Here is a 23,010-nt window from a genome sequence, read left to right on the forward strand (position 1 = left end):
TCTTGTTCATAAGATGCACTAAAAGTTTAGTAGAATTACCTTGCCTTTATAAATGAGAAACACAAAAATATGATAGGTGAAACGGTTGAATTAATCTCAGCTGTTTACTCAGGGCTGCACTCCAGCCTGTGTTCTTGTTGTCCGCTGAACAACTCCAGACAGTCCTTAGCCTACTGGAAATCAAACTTGGTCTTGTTCCAATAGAATGAGTTCAGCCCTATACTGATGATTCATCTTCCCTTGCTGCCAGCTTCCACCATCCTCTGTACCCTTGTTTGTGCCCGTTTGCTCAGAAAATGGTACTTCCCATGGTGGTGGTAGCGTTGTTGATTCTGATCAGCCAGGACTGCTGAAGAAAAACCCCTGTCACTTGCCAATTCTTGAAGTTTTAAAAGCAGCCTGTTTAGCCCTGCCTTTTTAATATGAGATGAAAAATCCAGCAAAGAAATTTCCATGTTCACGTGAAATGGATTTTTTAGCAGAATGTTTCCTGTACTAACTAATGATTCCTAGGTTACATACATAGGTAGGAGTATCGGCCCTTCTATAAAAACACAAGGAAACTGGCTGAATTTGGGATGCGAGAAAGGATTTGAAAGTAGCATGTAGTAAGTTTGTGATTTCATGTCGTGGTACATATAGTATGCTGAAGAGGGATTTCACCGCTTGCAGCTCCAAAGAAAAAAAATGCTTGAGAGTCTTAATCTATAACATAATATAAAGGATTTTCCCGTTCAAGGTAGTCGAGAGTTGGGATAGCCTTTTAACCTTGGGGCATAATGTTCAAAGGATTTCTTCAGTTCAGTAGTTAATTGTTAAGACGGGAATTATATTTTAACACATTTTTCCAGGGCACACAAGTCATTCTTAATGTAGGATGACTTGTGGAGCTCTACCATTGCATGAGCAAGGATTTGTATGATCAAACAGTTTCTTTTCACTTTATAAATACTATTGTTTTATCTTGTATTTGGTTATCAATGCTCGAAGAGGATATGTAGCAAAGGACCTCTTTTGTATGATCTTCCCCTTCCACAGGTTTTTGGACTGATGCAGCTGGTTTTTAGGTCTAGCCTAAAGGCAGCGCGCATGTGCTGCTCTGTGAGGCATGATGTAATCTCTGTTGGGCTTGAACACACCAACCACTTTTTGATTGGGTGCTTGGTCTGTCTTCAGAAATTCCATTGATTGTGTTGGTAAACAGTGTTTATTTGTCCCACCTTGTGTCTGTTTGATTCCCACCCTGTCGATCGCCCATGCTACATTGATCCATTCACTAGTGGCCATGTGTTTTGCGTTTATGCACTACTTTTTCTTTCTGCCATCTCCCTTCAGTTTACAGACCCACTTTGCTTTATCTCCCCGTGTTTTCCCCCAACACGCTTCCACTTATTACACAGCATGGCTGTCTGCCTTTCTTCATTTCTTTGAGGCACTGCTTACAACACAGCATGGCGATGTGCTTTTCTTCATTTCTACGCGGCACCACTTTTTTCTTCATTTATACGCTACACCATTTTCAGTTCAAACGTGAGGTGCTGCTTTAAGCTCCTTTCCTGACCTTCTGGCATGATGTGCTTTCCCTCAACACGCTTCTGCTTCAGTGGCGGTTTTACCATTAGGGCGTTTGGGCGTTGCCCCACCTATAATTATCAGGCAATTTATTCGAGCGGCGCGTTAATAAAAGTTTTATAAATTAATGCGCCGCTCGAATAAATTGCCCGATAATTATTGCCCTTCGGCCGTGGTGTGTGTCATGGACTTGGACAGTATGCACTGTCTGACACTGGGTGGCGCTGGACTGACTCTGTGCCGGCACAGTGCGCACTCACTGCGCATGTGGTGTTTGCCCGGCAGGGCTTCTTTAACTAGATAACTATGTGGTTTTAATAAAAACCACCGATTAGGGGTTTGCCTGCCTAATGCAACGTACCCCAGTGTTGAAAAAAAGAACGACGTTTTTTTAATGCTCAGCCCAATCCTGATGCTACTTTCTTTAGAGAGCAGCTCTCCTCTAAAGAGAGCAGCATCAGGATTGGCTACTACTGTGTCTCGTCATCGGCAAGTTGGCAGCCATCAGTCTAGGCGCCAACGGGACCCCAGAGCAGAGATGGTGCACACCCGGTCAAGTGAAGACAAGGTAAGTTTTTTATTTTATTTATCCCCATCCCCCTGTGAGCGAGCCGTGACTGTCTAGAAATAAACCGAGGCTAGCTGTACACTGTTTCAGTTCTGCCCGCACGGAAACATCGACACACGCCAGAATCAAAAGGGCCCCAAATTAACCAGTGAGGAATCGAGATTGTTCCACAGAGTCGGGCTAGCAGGGTTTGCGACTGCGAGCTCTAGAGCTGAGTGAGGGAGGCAAGGAGGGGGGGTGTCAGACCACATTTACAACACTCCCCTCTCCCCGCTGGAAACAACTACCTGCACGCACGGCCGGGACTGCAGTGTGCTGAGCACGAGAGCTCTCGGTGTGCACGCCGTGGGGTGGGGACAGGGGTGAATGAATGGCACTTCAGCGGTGAGGGGTAGAAACCGAGATCTGGGAAGTCATCCGAATAGTGAAGGAGGGCAGGGCCGTCCTGAATAGAAGCAAAACTCTTGCAGATTAGGTTCAGATCACCCTGGGGAACAGGCAGCGCCCATGGAAGTAGGACAAAACTGTCCGGAGGTCAGGGGCAGGGAGAGCTCTCTGGGATTAGAGTAGAGCACCAAGGTGACTAACGCGGAGCCCCCTAAAGGGTATGGTGACCTCATGGGTAGGAGCAGAGCAAAACACCTCTGGGGCCGAGAGAGAGCCAGTAGAGCCAGTGCAGAACTCTCTGGGGGGCAGGCAGTGTACGTCTCATGGGGCACAGTATTATTCTATGGGGCAGGTACACATCTCAGGAAGCAGAGCAGTACTCTCGAGTGATAGGAGCATGTCACCACTTTGAAAACCTACTAGCCGCCACTGAATAGTACAGAACTTTTCACCTCACCACTTTGAAAATCCACCAGCCGCCACTGTTCTGCTTATTACATAGCGTGGCTGTGTGCCTTTTGTCATTTCTGCTCTGCGCCTCTTTCAATCCAAATGTAAGGCGCTGCTCAGGCCCCTCGTTAGTCACTATAGTATGTTACAGTACGTACTCGAAGGCTTTGGGGAAGTCCAATGTGTAGGTACTCCGTCCACAACTTGTTTGTTTAAGGTAAGTCATGTTAAAAACCCTGCTTAGAATATGCATGTGGCTCTGGGCGTAAATGAGACAAATGGGTGCAAAACACTCCAATGCATTGGACAATAGCACCCGGTATAAATTTGTTATTAACCCTAGATTGCTGCATTCTTAGTACTCCCATATATCCTGTTGTGCATTAGTAATTGGCGCTGGCATCGCGCACGCAGCATTGCTTCGCTGGTAGTAACTAATAGTCCGGCTACTCAGTCAAAGGTTGGTATTGCTATTGAAGCTACACTGCCCAAGTAAAACAAAAAAAAACTGTACTAAGAGTTGGCACTCATATATTAAAGGTGGCAGAAAGGGTGGGGTGGCAAAAGCATGAGCATGCACAGCACCGAACCCTGTGTGCTCAGCCTACTCTTTAATATCGGGACGTGAGAAAAACTTTACTATCTGGGGAAATCCGGAACGTGATGTTCCTAGCTTGCACACTTACTCACTGGCTGAATTTGCCTTGTTAGTAGTGGTTGGATCCAGCACTTATTTAAGACTGATCTAAGTCGATCCCGAGTGCATCTTACTGTGCCCTGGTGCAGCGTGCAATACCTCCAGGCCATAAGAGTAAACCCCAGCTGTTTTGTAGCAGCGGCGGTTTGACGCACCTAAGCAATCAGCAGCTCCCTTTGTCCGACCAAGAGATAACAGCTGTGTCTGTGCCTTTTATACATGGACCACTGATCCGTATGGTGTTTAAATGGTTTTGTGGCAATTAAACGCATTGCATTCTCACAGCATTGGCAACTTTTCAAAGTGAAAGCCTTTAATGATGGTAAGTGTGTATAGTGTAGCGTTCTAGTTCTTTTCACGTCATGTTGACGTAACGTAGGCGGCCATGTTGGCGCCGTGTGCGCGCGCATCATTAGCGCGCCGAGCAAGCTACGGAGCAGAGCGCCGGCCGGCGCTCCTCGGACAACATACCATAAATGATAAATAAATAAGTGTTGCATCCTTATAACTTGCATCGAGTCATTATTGACCAACGTTACATATAGCTACCCAAATGAATACATCTCAGCAGCATTACTAGTGAAGAGGCGTGGCTCACTGGTTAGAGGCGGCAGACCCGTAAGCAGAGAACGGCCTGGGACCAGGGTTCAATTCCCGATGCGGCAGGGTTGTGGATCAGGGTCAAAACGGACTCGATAATTCTCGCCTCAGTGCCTACTCTAACCTGGGAACACACTCGGTAACTCTGGGCATTAAGCTTGCCTCATCTCTACAACGGCCCCCCACAGACGCCGGGGATGCCTGGTTTCACCTTGGAGATACCCAGAAAGGGACCATCTCACAGGGAAAACAAGGACGGGTTCCCCAGCGATCTTCAGCGCCAGGATACTCCATGGAGTCGCAGTGCGCTTTACAAGTACACCCACATTTACATTTACATTACTATAATGACATCTTGAAAACTAGGTTCCAAATGTATGCCTTGCGGGTTATGTGCAGCTCTTTAATGCAAGTGCATGACTGACTGGGCTATAACAGCGGTACATTAACCAACAGAGAAGCCCCTTCTGAATCTTGATGGACAAAGGTAAACCTCTAGCAGGTAATTTTAACTTCACTGTTCCCAGTGGGCCAGCTCTGCTTGTGTTCAGCAACCAGATGTTGCTGCACTATCTCCTATCGTGTGTTTACTTTTGCTAGTTTTTTACCCTGAGCAGTGCTGCCGTGCCTTTTCACTTGGTTTGTGCAATTCATTTCATACATGCATTCACCATATACATGCATAGTTGAAGGTCCACATTTTCTGAAAGAAATGCACATGCTTTTGAGGTCCCACTGTTTGTGAATACAAGACTGATTTGAGTGGCTGTTTATGGGGCTTAACGTTAGTACTCCTGTGGCCCGCGCTCCTCTTACCCATGGTATGGTAGTTGTTAGACATACTGTTACTTGTGCAGAGTGTGTCCTTGAGAGGGTCAAACCGTGTTCATAAATGTTCTGTGGCAATAGTTAAACCTTTTTAACATTTATCATTTATTATTCACTTTAAGAAATAAAAAAAACTTGTACGACAATCCCAAGATGTTGACAGTGTACGAGCATTCCAGGGGGGATAATGTGCTGCATGGTTTAATACGTTTGTGGTCCCAAAGGCGAGACCTATTGGCTATGCCAATGCTTGTTCGACTTTGTAGTGCTGTAGGCCCTGTTCTACAGGCCCCACTGCAGGTGCTCTTACCCTCAAAGAGTGTACGATTGGCAAATACCCGATTGGCCCATTTAACTTATAAATCCATAAAATATGGTAGAAGGGTACCCAGGACTCGTTGTTTAAATGTCACTAGTGGAATGCAGCGATTAATCGTGCTACCTACTGCGACGAGATGAAAATGTGACTATAGACCTGCCAGCAGACTTAAACCTGCCAACTCGACATAGTAAAATAAAACCCTTTCCTTTTAATTTTTTTTATTTCAGATTTTATATTATTTACTCCCCCCAGTTGCATACACAGAGAGAAAAGAACATGACGACCTTAGTCATACAAAGCAAAGAAGCACGACCTTCATAACACATTTCAAGTATCATAGTGGAAGGCATGTATCACGTATATATGTCATATAAAAAGAGAGAAAAGAAAAAAAAGGAATGTATACTATCATCTTATATATAATCCTCTATCTCGCAGCTTTGTGAGATTCAAAGATTAACTGGAATCCTACAATCAACCCTTTCCAAGGTCAAAACCTTCCCTTTTAATACTGCTCAGCCCCCCCTTGTTTAGGCCATGGTAGCCCACGAGGCATGCTGCTTGATATTAAAAAGAAGGGAATGTGCCTTTTGTGTCTAACGTGCTCTGATAGTGAAAAAAACAAATTGCTGTTTTCACTGTAGCAAAGCCAGTGATCCCATTTGCTAACATGGAGTTTCATTAGCCAGCGCGCTAAGTGCTAACTTCCATTTGAGACCTCTAAAGATGCTACTCCAATTTATCAAATTAGCTGTTACATTTAATCCGACTCATTGCTGAGATTATATTTTCTGTAACTTTTAATAGAAAGGTGACCTAAAGTCATCACTTCGTTGTCCAAACCTCAGTTTGGACCTATGCATATACAAATCAGCCCTGTCCCTGCACCTCATGGGAAGAATCCAGCCCAGACTGCCAAGCCAGGTTCTTCCTGAACCAATACCCAAGCATCCCAGGACCGGTTTCGCCAGAGTTATGTACTGTCCCAAGTGGAACAGGTATGCCCAGACGTGGGTCCCATGCTCACTGTGTCCCTAGAACCAAGCTACGCCCGGCTGATGAGCCCATAACTAAGGCAAAACCGTTTTTGGGTTGTTTGTGTTCCGGCTCAAGGTGGGCCTGGCTTAGCCGTTCGGACTGGACTGTTCCCATGAGGAGCATTGCCAAGACTGATTTGCATATGGCTGGGTCCAAACTGAGGTGATATGGTGAGCAAAAGAATGATGGGTTGGGATGCTACCCCCTACCGTTTGCCATTGGTTAGGCACATTGCAAGTATCCCTCCCATCACCCTTAGTGTGTTTCATATCTTCAAGAGTTCTCACCCGAGAGAATGAGCCTCCCTGCTAGGGAGTGTGAAGTGCTCCTAGGGCCAAGACCAAAGGGAATTGCTGGGGGGAGGAGGTGTGGCCTCCATCAAGATGACTACCAGGCAGTGGCCACAGATGGCCCAGCTTCAAAGAGGCTACCACCTCAGTGAAACACATGGCAATTACACCTTTGTCTGCCCTCTCCTTTGTATAGGCAGACAGGCTGATATCTCCTCCAGTGGGGGAAACCCTTTGTACAACAGGTTTTCGAGGAGGAGTGGCTCAGTATGCTGGGTACACCTAAGGAGTGTGCCCAAGGCTCCTTACAGGGGAAGAAGGCTTGCACCATCGTGGTTTCGGGTAGAGAGATTTATCCTGGGATTATTTGATGGCTAAACCCATAGGAAGTGATGTCATGTGGAAAGGGTTGCCTGGTTCAAACTATGGCCCCATTTGCTAGTGAGTCCTCCCCTTCCATAAATGAGAAGATGGCATAAAAGTTGCACCCCAGGCACACAGTCTTCAGATCACTATTGGACTGGAAGGAAGACAGACGGGCTGCTCTGTTGCTCACTGGACCCAGCAAAGAAAGACTGCACCAAAGACGGTACTGTGCCTGCTGCACCCAAGGTACTTGCAAAGAGGGCTGTGTATGCTTTGCCCATTTGGGTAAAAGAGCTCCACTTGTACTTGGATGGAAGAAGTGACTCCAAGGGCTAGTTGGATAACCTCCTTTTAAGCTTCAGGACCTCTAAAAGCTAACAAACCTGCATTCCCAGAGAGCCCAGCTGCCCAGGAAAAGCTTGCCTGCTGCTGGATGCCAAAGTTTCTGTTGGGCGACTGAGTCCTGAACTTCTTGAGGAGTCCCCGAGCCTGTGGGACATGTAGCATAGGTTGAAGTGGACTCTGGCCCCTCAAAGAAAAGGATTTACTTACTTGCTGAGACAAATGTAACGAGGAGACCATTTGACCAGTGGCAAATGGACCTGCACTGGACTCCACTGCTGCAACGTGGGAGCTAGAGTACTGAGATGACCCCTGACGCTTGTGGATAGCAGGATGGCCCCAGGAACACTCCCCACATGCCTTCAACATATCCCTAGCATACTGTATCCCCAATATCAGGACCACTTTTTGGTTGGACTGCGGTAAAGGAGAAATGTGCACTAATGACCGAGACTGCTGGACCCTACAGGTAAGTGTCCCCCTGGACCTCTGTGGTCCCTGTGACTGCCCCCAACCTGGCACTGGCTCCCCAAGTAAAGAAAAGTAGTAGTTCTAGCCAGTTGGCTACAACTACTAAACCGCTTACAATTTAGTGTGTTCCTTAAACGATAGCCGCAATAATGTGCAGTCATTTAATGATCTGGGAAAATTCATATCTTGTGTTTCTCTCAACAGAATTTTTGTCATTTTGGTATCTATTTTAAGATCAACATAGCTCTATTTTCATAAATTAGCGTCAGATTTTTGTTTTTGTGTCTCTTAGTTATGAACAGTTTTGGTACTTCTAAGCGCTTTACACTTGTTCCTTTGATTAAGCCTAACTGCTTTGTGCCACAGCTACCCAGTCCTGAGCCAAGGGTTTTTATTAAACAAACTCACTGGACCAGACAAAGACTGTGACATTATTACACGATGGGTCTCACAATCATACCACGTAATAAGCCAGTTCCTACAAGATAGTTTAACAAACTAAAACACTGAACCTCCTTTTTCTCATCCTATACCCTCCCACCATGTATGCTCTTTAAGTCAAATATTTCTCAATCTTGTGTCCCAATCTCAGTAGGAATGAGTGGGTATTGCTCGCAGAAGAAGGGATGCATGGGCAGAAAAAAGGGCAAATCAGATAGATGCATTGCTAACTTATGCTTAATATTCTTCTTTAAGAACAATATTCCCTTCAGCAACAGGCATTCATATTTCAAATTCCTCCTTAGTGGGCACACTTCATGCCATTTTCTTTGACTTGACTTGACTTTACATTAATAAAGGATATTGCACGGCTTTTGTCTTCTCAGTCTACATCAAGAACTATATCATGGTCAGCACTGTCATTGATATCATGGCTGGACCTGAACCAATTGTGATCTGAACCTTTGTGTTATTTAGTTGTGCAAAATCTGAATTTAATTTGTAAATCTAAAGGAGTTGTGTTTTTTGTGAACAGAAATTTTACATATTCGTGTGGCTAAGTCAATTTGTTGACATTTTCAGATAGATGCATCTGCGTTAGGGGAAAGAAAGGGTACTGTGGATAGGTAGTTTGTTGGCTGTGCAAACGTCTGTGGACAACCATAAAGCCATATCTTTGGGACAATTTACAGTGGTTTCCCACCTCAAGAGCACAAGAATAAACTACTTTTTCAAAAGGCAAAGCAGTAACGCGAAATGGTCAAGGAGTCTACAGGGATGGGGCTTCTCCACAAGGGCGAAATGCCCTGCTTAACCTCTTTTGGAAACCTTGAAGAGAGTAAGGGTGGAAGGCTAAGGGCTTATGCCTTGAATTCTACAACAACTTGAAATCTACAACTGTTGTAGAATTCTTAGTTAACTTTAGACTCTGTAAATTTCCTAAAAAGAGTAAATTGTGGCAAACGTAGACTTGTATCAACTCTTTTTAATAGCTTTTCAAGATCCAATCTATGAATGCATAGTTTGTCCATAAAGTAGGATATGCAAGTGAAAACATGTTTAGTAAATACTCCTTCCCAACTAAGGGAGAGTGTTGAAATTTGTTCAGTTATCCCTTACTGAGGATCTGTGTCTCTATGATTGGCACCTATGGCCTATGTGGTTGGTCAGCACAATCAGCTTTATATTGGCTCCTTGTTTGTTTTCAATTCTTGGTTGTAATGTTATAAATAAACTCAGTTTACATTTGTTTTGACAGCTACATTGTGTGTAGATCCTCCTTTTCTCTATTTTTTTGGGGGCAAAACAAATGGGTAAGTCTAGTAAAAGGAACACTCCCAAAATGATGGTGCAGAGAATGACATTCTGATCCTTTACTACACATTGCTTGGCCCTGGAAAGTGTTTCTGGAACCTAATGCCAAAAAACAACCAATAGCAGGACAATTGATGTATCAGTGAGACGTATTGTTGATCTCTTTTACTTAGGAGTCAAAGCTCAACCAGGTCTCCTTTGCTTCTTGTGGTTTCACCTCACCTGTTTGATTAGGGGTTGTGCAAATATTACGTTACAGGAACTAGTTCCTGAGGTCCCTCATATAAAAACATTACATTGTTGATTTTGGTCTACTATTGCCTTAAGTCTTTTGTGGGCCAGTGGTCAATCTTCTTTGGTGACAGAGGTTCCACCTATGCAGGCCCATCAGTGACCAGTCTACCCAATTTAGGGTTTATCGCCGATTAGGTGAGTGGTGGGGGATATTTGCAGACAGCGCTTCCACTGACATGGCGTGACCCACCAAGGCATGGCATTCTGGTTGGCAGTTTTTGGAGGGGTGTGGAGGTGCTAAGAAATCTGAGGAGAAGCCCAGAGTAAAGCGAACATTTAGATGACATGGGCCTGATGATTGTCTTGTGGCTGGCCCTCAGCAAGCTGTTTGCAATGGCGGACCTGACCTAGGCTTTGCTGTTGGAAACAAAGTATTTGCTCTACCTCCGATTGAGCCAGGGATGGGTAGTCTAGAATTCCAAAACAATAGAGGAAGCGTAGAGGTACTGATAGAATCACCCTCCTGGCAAAATTGAATAAACAAAGAGATTCCATCAACGCGGGTAGTGATTATTTTTAGATTTTTTACTGTCTAGTTAGATACTAGGCTCTCTTAGATTTGAAAAGATGAGAGCACTATGTGCTTTTTTGAATACCCCTCACACACTAAAAAGTCCTTTATTGTCATGCTTCATCATGGGGGTCTTCCCGTCCCTCTACGGGGCGGGGCGTGCTGCGACCTACGAGCTATGCGGGAGCACTTAGTTTTTGTGACAGAAGGCTATGTGTCAGTGCAGGAGGTGTCAGTGAAGTGTAGAGTTCTAATGCGTGGGTGTGAAGAAGAATAATAAAATGGTTAAAAATTCCTGGCTAGTAGAAAACATATATTTTATTCGCTTCTCTAGCTGGGAACGTTAAGAAGGGGGTTTTGAGGTAGAGCAATAGCTTGCTACCAGGTCAACATGTTTCATAAGCAGTCCCCTATTGCTTACTCATCAGGACCATCTAAGGGTCCCTACTACACAATGCTCGGTTCTAAAATAGTAAGCCTAAAGTCCTACAAACAAGCAGCAAAAATAGGCTGCCTACTTGAGCATCAGGGCATGAGCTGGCCCAAGTGAAGCGTGGTAGAATTACCAGTATTGTCAAAAATGTTGACCTATTGCGGTCTTATTCCAACAAATGTTCCAAGCCTCATGAGCTGGCAGTCGAAGGGTATTCAACGCGGTAAAGTTGACCGCATAAGAGCAATGCCTTATTCCTACCCCCGTGCTGCTCCGAGGATCCTGGAATTCCACCATATTTTGGTTAATTTACTATTTAAATGCACCTTTAAATTAAACATCTGAATGCTTGAAGAGAGGGTACAGCATTTTACTCGCTCCATGTCATAAACTGATTCAGGCTGCTGAGATGGAGCTATGCTCTCTATTTTATTTAAAATACTTTATTTAAAACTTTTTTGCACTATTATGGTATGATAATATTGTGCAAAATCCATATCATAAGTCTGCAGTATGATGCCTTCCCTTCTGCATTAGCAATCTCTGTAGAAGATGGCACCAAAGCAAGCATTAATGTATTGAGTTCTTTTCAAACCGTAATGCTAGATTGAAATGTTGGTCCGGCATGGCCATCAAGCAGGATGTAAAATAAAACTTACTAAAAACTTGAGTATTAACATGAATTCATACTGATTCTCTGGTGCTCTGCTACATGACTCGTTATGCATTTCTCCAGGTGTCGCATCATGTCAGTAATGCACACTTGAAAGTTCTCAAACGTCTCCCTTCGTTTCAGCTTAGGGTGTGTACGTGATCGGGATGGGCGGTAAACTCTGCTCCTCTGGCAGAGCTTGCGTAGTTTTGTTCGCTCTGTTTGGAGTGCAGAGTTTTTCACGTGCGTTGCTCCCCAACGTTATGTTGGCGAGTGCGAGCGAGAAAAAGCAAGCGCTACACCGCCTCCTGGTGAGAATTCTCAACGAAGGTGGTCATGGCAGGTCGCTACTGCTCGCATTGACAAAGTTGCTGCTTGCATTCCAAAAGCTGCAGCTCAAATAGAAAATCTACTTGAGCATCAAAAAGAAGTAGTGCCATCTGGCGCTTCACGCGGTGCTAGTCATGCGAATTTAACAATGTGGGACAAGCTCTGGGTGCTAAAAATATGCGCGACAGACCAGAATTCCGCCACTCGCAGAATCTCGCAGAGTTTGTAGATAACTCCACAGAATTCCACGGAGTAAAAATCCTTGAGTTCCACCCATCCCTGGTAAGTACTCAGATTGTTTCTTCCGTTGTATGTAAATGTTGTGATTTAATACACTTGGGATTTACACGTTGAGAAATAATGTGCATTATTTGTACTCTTCTCAGGTCGGGAAAGCTTTTCAGGGCAGAGCTGGCTTCTCTCCCTTGTGGCCAACTTTCTGTCATGAAAAGGATAACCCACACCTCTTAGGCAATCGAATCTCGCATATTTAGAGCTTAGAGTTTTTTGGACGTCTGATGCCTTGGGAATGCAAGTGTAACTTTCTGGACCTGTGTGCTACTCCTCCATGAAGACGGCTTGGCGCTTACACTGCAGTTGAAAGACTATTGTTTCATATTCCAACTTCTCTTTCATTCCAGACTTAATTGGTGCGCATTTCCTCTTTAATTGCCTTTTGCGCCTTTAGGTTTCCTAGGATAGGGTGATTCTGGTACATAAGTGTAAGATGCTCAAGCCTGCCCCTTCAGAGATAGTTGTGACGTTATCTGGATGATCTCTTATTGGACAATGACGACAGGCTAACCTTAAAGGAATGTGGATAGTAGTGTATTCGACAGGCGTGGGTCTTGGGGCAATAAACGGTTACTGAGCAAAATACATAATGTGTATGGTCATTTACCATTAGGGTCCAAGGAATGCCAGTAGGGGTGCCCTGTAGTTGGATAGCCTAGTTACTTCTTATGAGCACTTAACGCTCATAATATGGAAGAGGCGAATTGAAAGCTTAGTCATAAGAGTGGCAGAGAGTTTGCAATTCCAATACTGTGTGACACATAAGTGATTACACACAGTAATCTGAATGTCCCTTGTGAGCTTGATCTTTGAAACATAGTGAATTTTGCATTCAGGGAAATAGTGCAGTTAAAGTATGGAACACTATGAACACTAGAAGGGCCCAACATCCTCTGTGACTGAGAGATGGCCCCAAACACAAGCAAATGGAAGTATTGACTGGGTGTTATTCCCGCTACTTCCTTATACCGAAGGAAGACAGAGGCCTCCATCCTCTCCTAGATCTGTGCGCTCTCAATGGCTTTCTGCCCAAGGACAAGTTCAACATAGTGAATTTTGCATTCAGGGAAATAGTGCAGTTAAAGTATGGAACACTATGAACACTAGAAGGGCCCAACATCCTCTGTGACTGAGAGATGGCCCCAAACACAAGCAAATGGAAGTATTGACTGGGTGTTATTCCCGCTACTTCCTTATACCGAAGGAAGACAGAGGCCTCCATCCTCTCCTAGATCTGTGCGCTCTCAATGGCTTTCTGCCCAAGGACAAGTTCAAAATGCTCATCCTGGCACTTGTTCTCTATCATGCATTCCGGTGACTGGATGGTAGCAATGGACCTGCATGATGGGTATTTTCACATCTCCGTCCGGTGGACAATACCTGTGGTTCACGGTGGACCATGAGTACTTTCCTGTGCTCCCTTTTGACTTCACCAGTTCTCCTTGTGTATTAACAGAGGTGATCTCTGTGGTTGCTACCCATCATCGGAGGTACTGAGTTTCCCATACCTCGATAACTGGCTGTTGGATCACCTCCAGATGTCTGAGTACCTCCTTACATTTTTGTGGTTATCAATCGTTCTGAGGATCAAGAATAATCAGTCCCAAATGAGCCAGAAAAGTGTGGCACCTAGAGCTTTTGATTTTGAGCTTCCGTCCTTCAATCAGGCTGCCATTTCGGGAGGATCTCCTATCACAACAGCAGAGCAGGGTCCTGCACCCAAGCCTGTGCAACCTGCACCTTCATGTGTGGAGATTGTACAACAACAGTTGATCTCATTTGACTTTGTTCTTGAGGTAAATGATGTAATCTCTGCAGCCAGTCATCCTTCATTGAAACCTTCATGTACTGAGCATTGGGACAAGGGTGTGGCTTGAGTGGTGTGCCATCAGTTGAACCTATTGGAGGCAAAACTGTTGAATGTGTTTGAATTGTTTTTAGCCTGGAAAGATCTTGCTCTGGGAACAGTTAAAGGTTCCCTGTTTGTCATTTCTGCCTTTTTACGTTTGCTAGACTGTCGATGTGTTTTCTAAAAGGTTTACAACACATTTCCATCCACGCCCTTCCTGATGCCATAAAGAAACTTACATTTGGCTATTACATTGCTAATGTCTACCTCTTCTGAATTGGTGCACAGTTGTCCATTGAGCCTACTTGCCCTTAAAACAGTCTTCGTGGTAGCGATAAAATCTGCACAACAGGTGCCTGAACTGCCAGTCCTTTCAGTCCTGCCTCCCTATACCATCTTTTTATCTGGACAAACTGGTGTTAAGGACTCGAGCTGCATCCCTACCATTTTAAGTTGAACAAGCCATCATGCTTCTGAGCTTCTTTGCTCCTCCTCATCATCCCTCCATCCCTTAAAAGACGAGTGACTCCATTTTGTGGACTCCAAGAAGGCACAAAACCTTATGCCGATCACACCATAGAACATTGGGTGGACGATGAGCTCTTTGTGCGGTTTCCTGAGGTAAAGAAGAACAAGGTGTTGCAGAAATGGACCACCTAGCATGGCTCAAACTCTGCATTAAGATCTGCTATGTGTTGGCTAAGAAGCTGCCTTGAAGGAGCCTCCAGAGCGCCCAATGCGCTTATTCCATCAGGGCCAAGGCTGCTACCACTGCATTAGCCTGCGCATTGCATGTCCTAAATATTTGTGAGGCAGCTATGTGGGCATCAGTTCACATGTTCACGAAGCACTACGGTCTAAACAGTCAGTTCTGTTGTGATGGGTATTTTGCCATCTTGGTACTGCAGGACATTAGTTTAAGCCATTTCCCAGACACAGCTCCTTTGGTGGTACTGCTTTGGTATCTATTCACAAGTGGAGGAATTTGAGGTTGGAAATCTCCATTAGAAGAACAAAATACTTAACTTGCGTAACGCTTTTCCTCTGGATATTCTTTTGCCCCTGACAATAAACCAAACAAACTACATGTCTGATTACCACGACTTTGTATTTATGCATTGAGTAAAAAGCAGTTTATTAACTGTGCGGTGTGTGCTGCCTTTTGCAGCACTTCTATTTAAAACAATATTTTAATTTTGATGCATGGGGGAGGTACAAGTTAGTGGGCCAAAGGGTTTGAGTCACAAACTGTGTTTGCCGCAGGCTCTGCCAAAACCTAATGCTAGATCCAGGGAAGTGAAGCAGTCTTCCTTGTGCACTCTGCTGCACTTGATCATCAGTCTGTTATATACAGGCCCCAGTAGAGCATTTTACTTATTCTGGATACAAGTCAGACTCTGTGCCAGCACTAAGCACTGGAAAAAACCCTGATCTAGATGAATCTATGATTTCATGACATGTTTTTGCAAGGTTGCCAGCAGAAAAGTAATGTATATCTCTGTTGGGATAGAAAAAAAATTTCAATACAACAAAAAAGTCGATGCATCATACTATCAATCTGCCAGATATAATTATTTGCATTGTGCACTTTAGCCAGATTGTGTTTGCAGTTTTATTGACCCAAACTTTGATAGCATGCCAGGTGCAATCAAGGGAGAACGAAAAGCGAATATTAAGCCAAAGTAGCCCTTTCCTGATACTGCATTCTTTCATAACCAAGCCATTTCTTCGTTCTACCCAACTGGGAATGCTTATTGGCCTCTCAAGCGTTTCCTCGTAGACATTTACAGTACTTTAGATTCCCGCTTTGTAAAAGCACTATCCCTCGGTAGCGTCTAGGGCCTTGGCGCACTTTGAAATGGTTTGGATCGAAAGCCCAAGGTAGCACTGATTCTCATCAAACAAGAACATGGCTGACTTTCTGAGTGAAGGCTGACTGAACTAATCCAGCAGTTGAAGTATGCGCTGAAGAGGAGACGCTGCAAGCTTAACCTACATTCATTGTCAGTATGCACGTCATTTAGGGGTCGCAGCTTCGACTCCTGGCTTGCCGGTCGTGCCCCTGGCAGTGCCTTTGAAACCTCTAGCCACATAGCTGGCAGAATCCGTGCCAAGAATAGAGAGGCTCCGCATTCCTTATTTTCAGCCCGTTTTACTTTATTGTAATGGTGAATAATGCTCTATTAGTGTAAAAAAAAAATGGAGCACACTTAAGATATGGTACATTGTTCCTCTGCCTGTGCGTTGGGGCACTTTTGGCAGCCACACGACAACTCATACTCCATTGCGCCATAGTGCAAGGGTGTGTGCGTTCTTTGATGCTTAGGTTTTGTACTAGAAGGCGTAACTTCCAGTACAAAAACTATGCTTTAAGGCTTTTCCCACTTTGTATCTGTGCTGTAAAATGCAGCACACATGTAAAGTCAGACAAATGAGGAGATATAAAAACATTTCTCCTGGTAATGCCTGCCTCAGGGAGTTGTAAGATTTGGCACAAATTCCTCTCTACTAATTATTGTAAATTGGAGATTTGCGTCAAAACTCATGAATGGTTGCATGGGTACGCCCATGCATTACCCCTAGACCGCCAAGTTGACCCAAAATAACAAAAAACCAGGCATAGCAAAAAATGTTGTTACTTTGGGATACTATGCAACGCACATTTGGACTTTCTTTGGATAATCAAATCCCACACAGTTCAGTATTTGGAGTCTCCTTTCCCAATGTCTGCTGCTATTGTTGTTGATACTAAATTATTACTGTCCTATGGAACTTCTGGTGATTGAGTTTGTGTTCCACTGTGACTTTTGGTCTTTTTCAATAATTTTCGTATTTTTTTCATTCCCACAGATGAGTACTATGCCCGGACTGCCCACTAGGCCCTGTTTCTACGATATTGATCTGGACCCAGAAACTGAGCAAGTGAAAGGGCTGTTTTAGAGAAATAAAACACACATTTACCGTAGCTCAATCTCAGGTGAGTTAAACCTGGTTTCTTTTTTCACTAGCAAATTTTGTTTGCACTGCAGCCGGAACTCGTAGAGAATGTTTTACGTTGCCTAGCAGGAAGTTTGAGTGCTAATTTCAACTCCTGCACTTCTTCCATAGGAACTGAGCTCAGTAGTATGTATTGTATTATACTCATGCCGTTTCCTCATGTCAACATTAGTTTCTTTTGTACAGCTCTCTGATACCCGTCTGGGCCTTGTTCGCGCTTTATAAAACATTTCAAATAAATAAATAAGTAGAATGCCACAAATGGGTGTTGGGAGTTGGACAGCTGGTGCTGGTTTGACTACATGCTCTTCCATTGCAGTACTCCTGTCAACAGCCAAGCTTTACTTCTGTATCTACCACTGCATTTCTGTGCTTCCAATTAGTACAGAAGTGAGTTTCTGCGCAAAGAAGAGAATTGTCATTGAAAAAAAGTTCTTTATGTAGTACAAGCGCCACACAACCAGGCATCAGAGCAGTGCCAGGTGTATATGAAAGACAGTCATTACAATCATACATAGTGTGCATTAGCACCCCATATAGAAAGCTGAGCTGGTGTCAGCCAGTCAGAACCCTTAGAATGTTCGCGCTGACTACTGTTTGCTAATAACAAATCATCGCTTTACAATCTGTTTAAAATAAATGCAGCTTCCCAGAAGCAATAACGTTTCCTCCTATCAACACTTTCAAATTTATAAATCAAGACGCCATCTTTAGAGTAGGAGGCAGCCAGGTACTCTGTAGAATGAGGACTCTGCCGTAAGCATGTGTTGATCGTATCGGTCTATTCATCATCCTGGAACTCCAGGAGACATTTTGCTCAATAGAGCATGAGACATTTTGTCCATCTGATAAGCTTGTATAACGCATTGGGGGTGGGAGGAGATGTTTGAGCAGTGGTAACCTTTACTTTCTACTTTAAATCAGTTTTGTCTCGATGCGTTCCTACAGAACCGGGTTTGACAGTGCAGTTGTCAAACTGACCTATCTCTAACATGCATAGAGTGGGCTTTGGGTGCACCCCTTTCAAGCATTGGACTTCTTCAGCAAATCTCTGTCAGAAATTGGCTTAAGACTTTGTTAATCATGTTTTGTCTTGGCTCAGTGGAGTATTCATCTCTCACCTAACATTATTGGCTGTATCCTTCCGCTTCCAATCAAGTGCCCGACTAGATCTACATGAGGGACTACTTTACTACTAATGCCCTCTATGTCCTCTCCGGCTGGCTAACTCCCACAGCTCACTCTAATATTCTAATGCTGGCTGAATTAGCACATTAAAACCAGTCAATGTTCGTTTAGTACCACAGAGAATGCCCTTGGACTCAATATTTTTCCTCCTAATATAGCCTACATTTTGGGTAGCCTCCATAGACCAAGAAAAGTCAGCTGCATCGGTTTCCTTGATTGTAGCTGGGATGAACTATAAACAGCAGAAGATGAAGGTGCCCCATCCTTGAGAAGGAGTTACACCTCATCATTCTAGGACGAGATTAGCACGTGTTATTACAAAGCGAGTCCCATGTGGTCAGGATATATACTGGAAGGGAAGAAGCGAAGCAGAAAAGTACCTCCACACTTATTATTAAAGTGAAACTATAGAGTCCCTCTTTAAGGTTAAATACATTCTCTAGAAACCGCATTTCCTCATATCCAGTATATATTTAATAAACAATACACTAGTCACACCAGTGTCTAAATCTAAGGCAAATATTGCCCTTTTGCATATCTGTTCCCTCAACAATTTTCAGGAAATGATGAACCAGACCGAGAACCTAGCTAGAGATGTTGATATATCTCTCAGCAGGGGGATTCCCTTTAAATAAAGACATGACCTAGCTCAATTTAAGAGAGGTAAAAGGAGAAATGGACCTCCTCCTTCAGATTGTGCTCTACCAGTTCCCAGTCAGACCTGACTGGCACCCTTATCACACCAGGAGCATTTGAGTGTGTGGTATCAATCTCATGTCCAGCTCTTTGAAAGGAACAACCAGACTTGGCAGGTAGGTTTGGGGTTGGTGGATAAAGAAATCACAGTTTCTCCCCAACTGTGAGAATAGAGGCAACATCAGAAAAGCTATCTTGTATCTTGTATCTTGTATCTTGTATCCAGCTGTCAGTGTAGTGCCCAAAGTGAGTTGTTCAGTACCATGTCCTTTGGCAATCTGTGACAATCTGTGCATAGAGAGGAAAAGCTATGAAATATGTATATAGTAATCAAGATAACATATCTCTGCTGTGGCTCAAAATATAACATTATTCTCACTCAATCACTGTTTAATAGCAGGATGAAATGATTACACCTATATGTAGGCACAATGGAATTTAGTGGGTGTGTGCAAGCGCATGCATCCACACATAGAGCTGTCCTCTCTGGTGGACAGTCACCACTGTAGCATCCTTACAAGCCCGGTAGCATGCAAATGAATACGCCACACATGAAGCTCTGGATTGTTTGTCTTTATTCCTTAGCATACAATCACGTTCTGTTCTCTGATTACATCATAACCGTTAATAACCACACCTTAGCATCTCCTAACTAGTTACGAACTTCCTCTACTGAGTTCTCCCAGACCTGCAGGGATCCCAACACACATAGTCTCACAACACTACAACCACCAGTGGAGCTGTCACTGAGCCAATTAAGATTGAGAATGTCTTGCTCCTTCTGCTTCCATCCCTCTCAGAAAGACTCCCTTTTTTGTTTGATTCTTCTACTTCCTGTTCAGCAATGGCTCGCTATACAGTTAGCATTGGTAGCCTTATAAAAACACCAATATTTCTGGTTTAGTACAGTATTATCTGATGGAGACTTCTAGCCGCTGATTCCTTACCCTAGAGTTAACCCCAAGTGGCAGACTGGATCCGTAAATATTTCTTGAGCAGTACACCTTTGCGGCGGTAGGTGGTGTCGTTCAGCTCCGGGTGGCATAATCCGCACTGGAAGTGACGTACGTGATGCCTATATAGGTGCCAATCCGGCGCGCTGACGTCAGTTCTTTTCTTTCCATGCCAGTCAGCTACATTCCAGGAAGAGCTACTCCTAGTTCATTTTTGACTATTTTTTCAACCTTTTCAGTGTTTTAAGGTAATTTTTTCTCCTGGTGTGGCAGAATAATGTCATCTAGAAAGGCGGACTTCAAGCCTTGCGGTGCCTGACACTGCTCGATCTCGGTGACTGACACGCCCCTTATGTGCTTCTGGTGCCTTGAGCACGACCACGACCTGAAGGCCTGCTCCGATTGCCGTGCCACGCACCCAAAGGCCTTGAGGGAGCGAACCCTCAAGCTCCTGGCGGCTCGATGTGCGATGCCATAATCCAGGTCAAGAAGAAGGTCCCAGGAGCGGGTGCGGAGTTCAAGAAGATTGTCACACTTGAAGTGGTTAGGCCATTTGGCTAAGTTCCACCACAAGAAGTCGTTAGTTTGCTTCGGCTTCACACTGTCCGTCAGCTGACGAGACGAGGGAGCGTCACTCGAGGACTGGCTCCACGGTTGAGCCAGCGTCTGGGTCGGCTCCATGCCTCCCTGAGTTTCCGGGAGCCGGAGCGACTCTTGCCCAGGTGAGAGATTTTTGAGACTATGCACCTGATATTTGGGTGGGCTGTTCCCTCCTGAGCTTTTTCGCCCCCCGCATGTTCAAAGGGGCCCATACCTGACCCACTCCAGTGTCTACGACGCCAGTCAGGCTCAAGGATCCACAGCTGGATCCCGATCGGTGCAGGTCGTGCCATATCAGCCTTCCCCCAGTGGACGGCATGTGGCCGACGCTTCCGGCACCGCATGTGCCCACCGGCAGCGCCATCCCTGTTTATATCCCTGGCACGGAGCCAGAGGGGAGTTTCCAGAGGGGTGTCACCAGATTCCGGCGCCAACTGGAGCCATGCCTTCCAGGCCAAAGCCTTAGCCCTATTCCTTGGGTTAGGACTCGGGGAGGAATGGGAGGGGTCGCTGGACCCTGAAGAATAACCGCCTTATGACTCCTTGGAGACTAGTGTGAGAATCTGGGTCAAGCCAGTGGAATGGATACTTCTCCATATACTGGCATGCTTTCTCCCCCTAGCATGGCTACAGAGCAGGGAGCTTCATTCCCAATGGTGGTGCGAGGGTGGCTGAGGTCCGGGACTTTAGCTCGTCTTCGGTGACAGTCAAGACTAATGTCTTGGTGGAAGCGCTTCAACCAGGAGTGTCCCCTTCTGAACCGCTTCTCCCAGTCAAAAAAGCACCTACTGATCACCTGGTCCATGCCCAGCTCATGGGCTCCTGTGAACAGGACAATTGCCCGCTGCCAGCGCCCCACTCCAGGGGACCCCAAATACCTCATGAAACACCCTACCCCGGATAGCTTATTTGTCTAAGCCTCCACTTTGCACATCCCGGATCAGGAATCCATGGGTCTAGGCAGGAATATGCTTTCTTCCCCCAGCTTGGCATTGCGGTCAGTGAACACCGGATGCCTTTTGGGCCATTATGCCCATGCTCTATGGGAAAATATGCCGAAGGTGCTGCCTATGGTCCCTTAGGAGGCCCAGTCCGTGCTGTTCCAGGCCGTTACAGACTGGAGGGATTCAGCTAAGTTCACCATTAGATGTGGATCAGACACCACCGACTCAGTAGGCAGAGCTGTTTTATCAACAGTGGCCCTGCGGTTCCATGCCTGGTTGAGGACTACTGGCTTTCCTGGGGATGTCCAGTCATCACTCATGGACGTGCCCTTTGATGGTTCCTGTCTCTTCGGGGGCAAAGCAGATTCGGCGCAGGAGGTCAGGAAGGCTACGGTTAGGTCGTTGGGCATTTCCATGGCCTCTTGTCACTGTCAATCTGCCTTACACGCCAACAGAAGGGGTGTACAGCTGTGTTTTTACCTGCCCAGCCGTGGACGCGGTGCCTACCGACCCTGAGAGTCTGGTGGTCAGTGGTCAGGTCAGTCCACCACCCCAAGCAGCCACAACCCCCAACACCTCCTACTCTGCCCGTTTCTCATCATGGGCATCCAGCGGGCGGCAGGATTCACCATTATCTGCCCTGCTGGCGGTCCATAACCTTGGACAGGTGGGTTTTGCAGATTGTATGAAGTAGCTACTCCCTCCGCTTTGGCACTACCCCTCCTGCAATGCCACCCACTTACGACAGGCTGACGAAGGACTACCTATCCCTGGTAGTTCAACACTTGATGGGTTCTTTGAACACCAGAGCAGAAAAACTCAGCTGAAAATTCCTCGCCGATTACGAATGGTGTCTCCATCCAGAGGTGGTGCAAGGTCTTTCAGCAGTGGCGAGAACCTAGGTTAGATGTTTGCCACCGCAGAGAACTTGCAATGTCAGCAGTTCTTCACCCCAGAGTTTCCAAGGTAACTCTTGCTCAGAGCCTCCTTTCATCTCAAGTGGAGCTCAGGCCTCCTGTGCTTCTTTCTGCCCATACCACTCCTGCCCAGAGTTCTCAAGATGATCAGGCACAACCGGGCCCAAGTCATCCATGTGGCTCTGGATTGGGCATGGAGACTCTGGTATGCCAAGCTATTGAGAATGGCCATCGGTCCTCTGATCAGGCTGCTCCTTCTGGAGGATCTTCTGTCGCCACAGTAGCGGTTGAGGAGTCTCCACCCGAACCTATCAATGCTCCACCTTCTTGCGTGGAGATTGAGTGGCAACAGTTGACAGCTTTCAACCTTTTCTCCTGTGGACTGCAACTTTATCTTGGCAACGGGGCGTCCCTCTATGAAGATGGTTGATGGCTGCCGTTGAGCAAAATTTGTGGCACGGTGTACAGAAGGACCTATTGATCCCCTTCTGCCCCCTTTCTGCGGTTCTCCTGTTCATGCTTTCCCTTGCCCATCAGGGCTCTGCTCTGTGCACTGTTAAGGGATATATTTCTGCAATCCCTTTCCTTTCAGTATGCCTCAGTGGAACCTTAATCTGGTCCTGACATTCCAGATGTGCGCTCCGTTTAAGCCCTTACCTAACGGTC

The 23,010-nt window shown here is 45.4% G+C and overlaps 1 protein-coding gene across 1 annotated transcript in view; it reads left to right on the plus strand.

Moving 5' to 3' along the window:
- Positions 1-23,010, plus strand: part of MTHFD1L (methylenetetrahydrofolate dehydrogenase (NADP+ dependent) 1 like) — an 884,753-nt gene that overhangs the window by 822,842 nt on the left and 38,901 nt on the right. The window contains exon 19 of the mRNA XM_086927571.1: positions 16,900-17,026. Coding sequence (XP_086783697.1) covers positions 16,900-16,989 — 90 coding nt within the window. The 3' untranslated portion in view covers positions 16,990-17,026. The remainder of the gene's footprint in view (positions 1-16,899; positions 17,027-23,010) is intronic.

Source organism: Lissotriton vulgaris, chromosome 6 (genome assembly GCF_964263255.1).
Source record: "Lissotriton vulgaris chromosome 6, aLisVul1.2, whole genome shotgun sequence".
NCBI lineage: Eukaryota > Metazoa > Chordata > Amphibia > Caudata > Salamandridae > Lissotriton > Lissotriton vulgaris.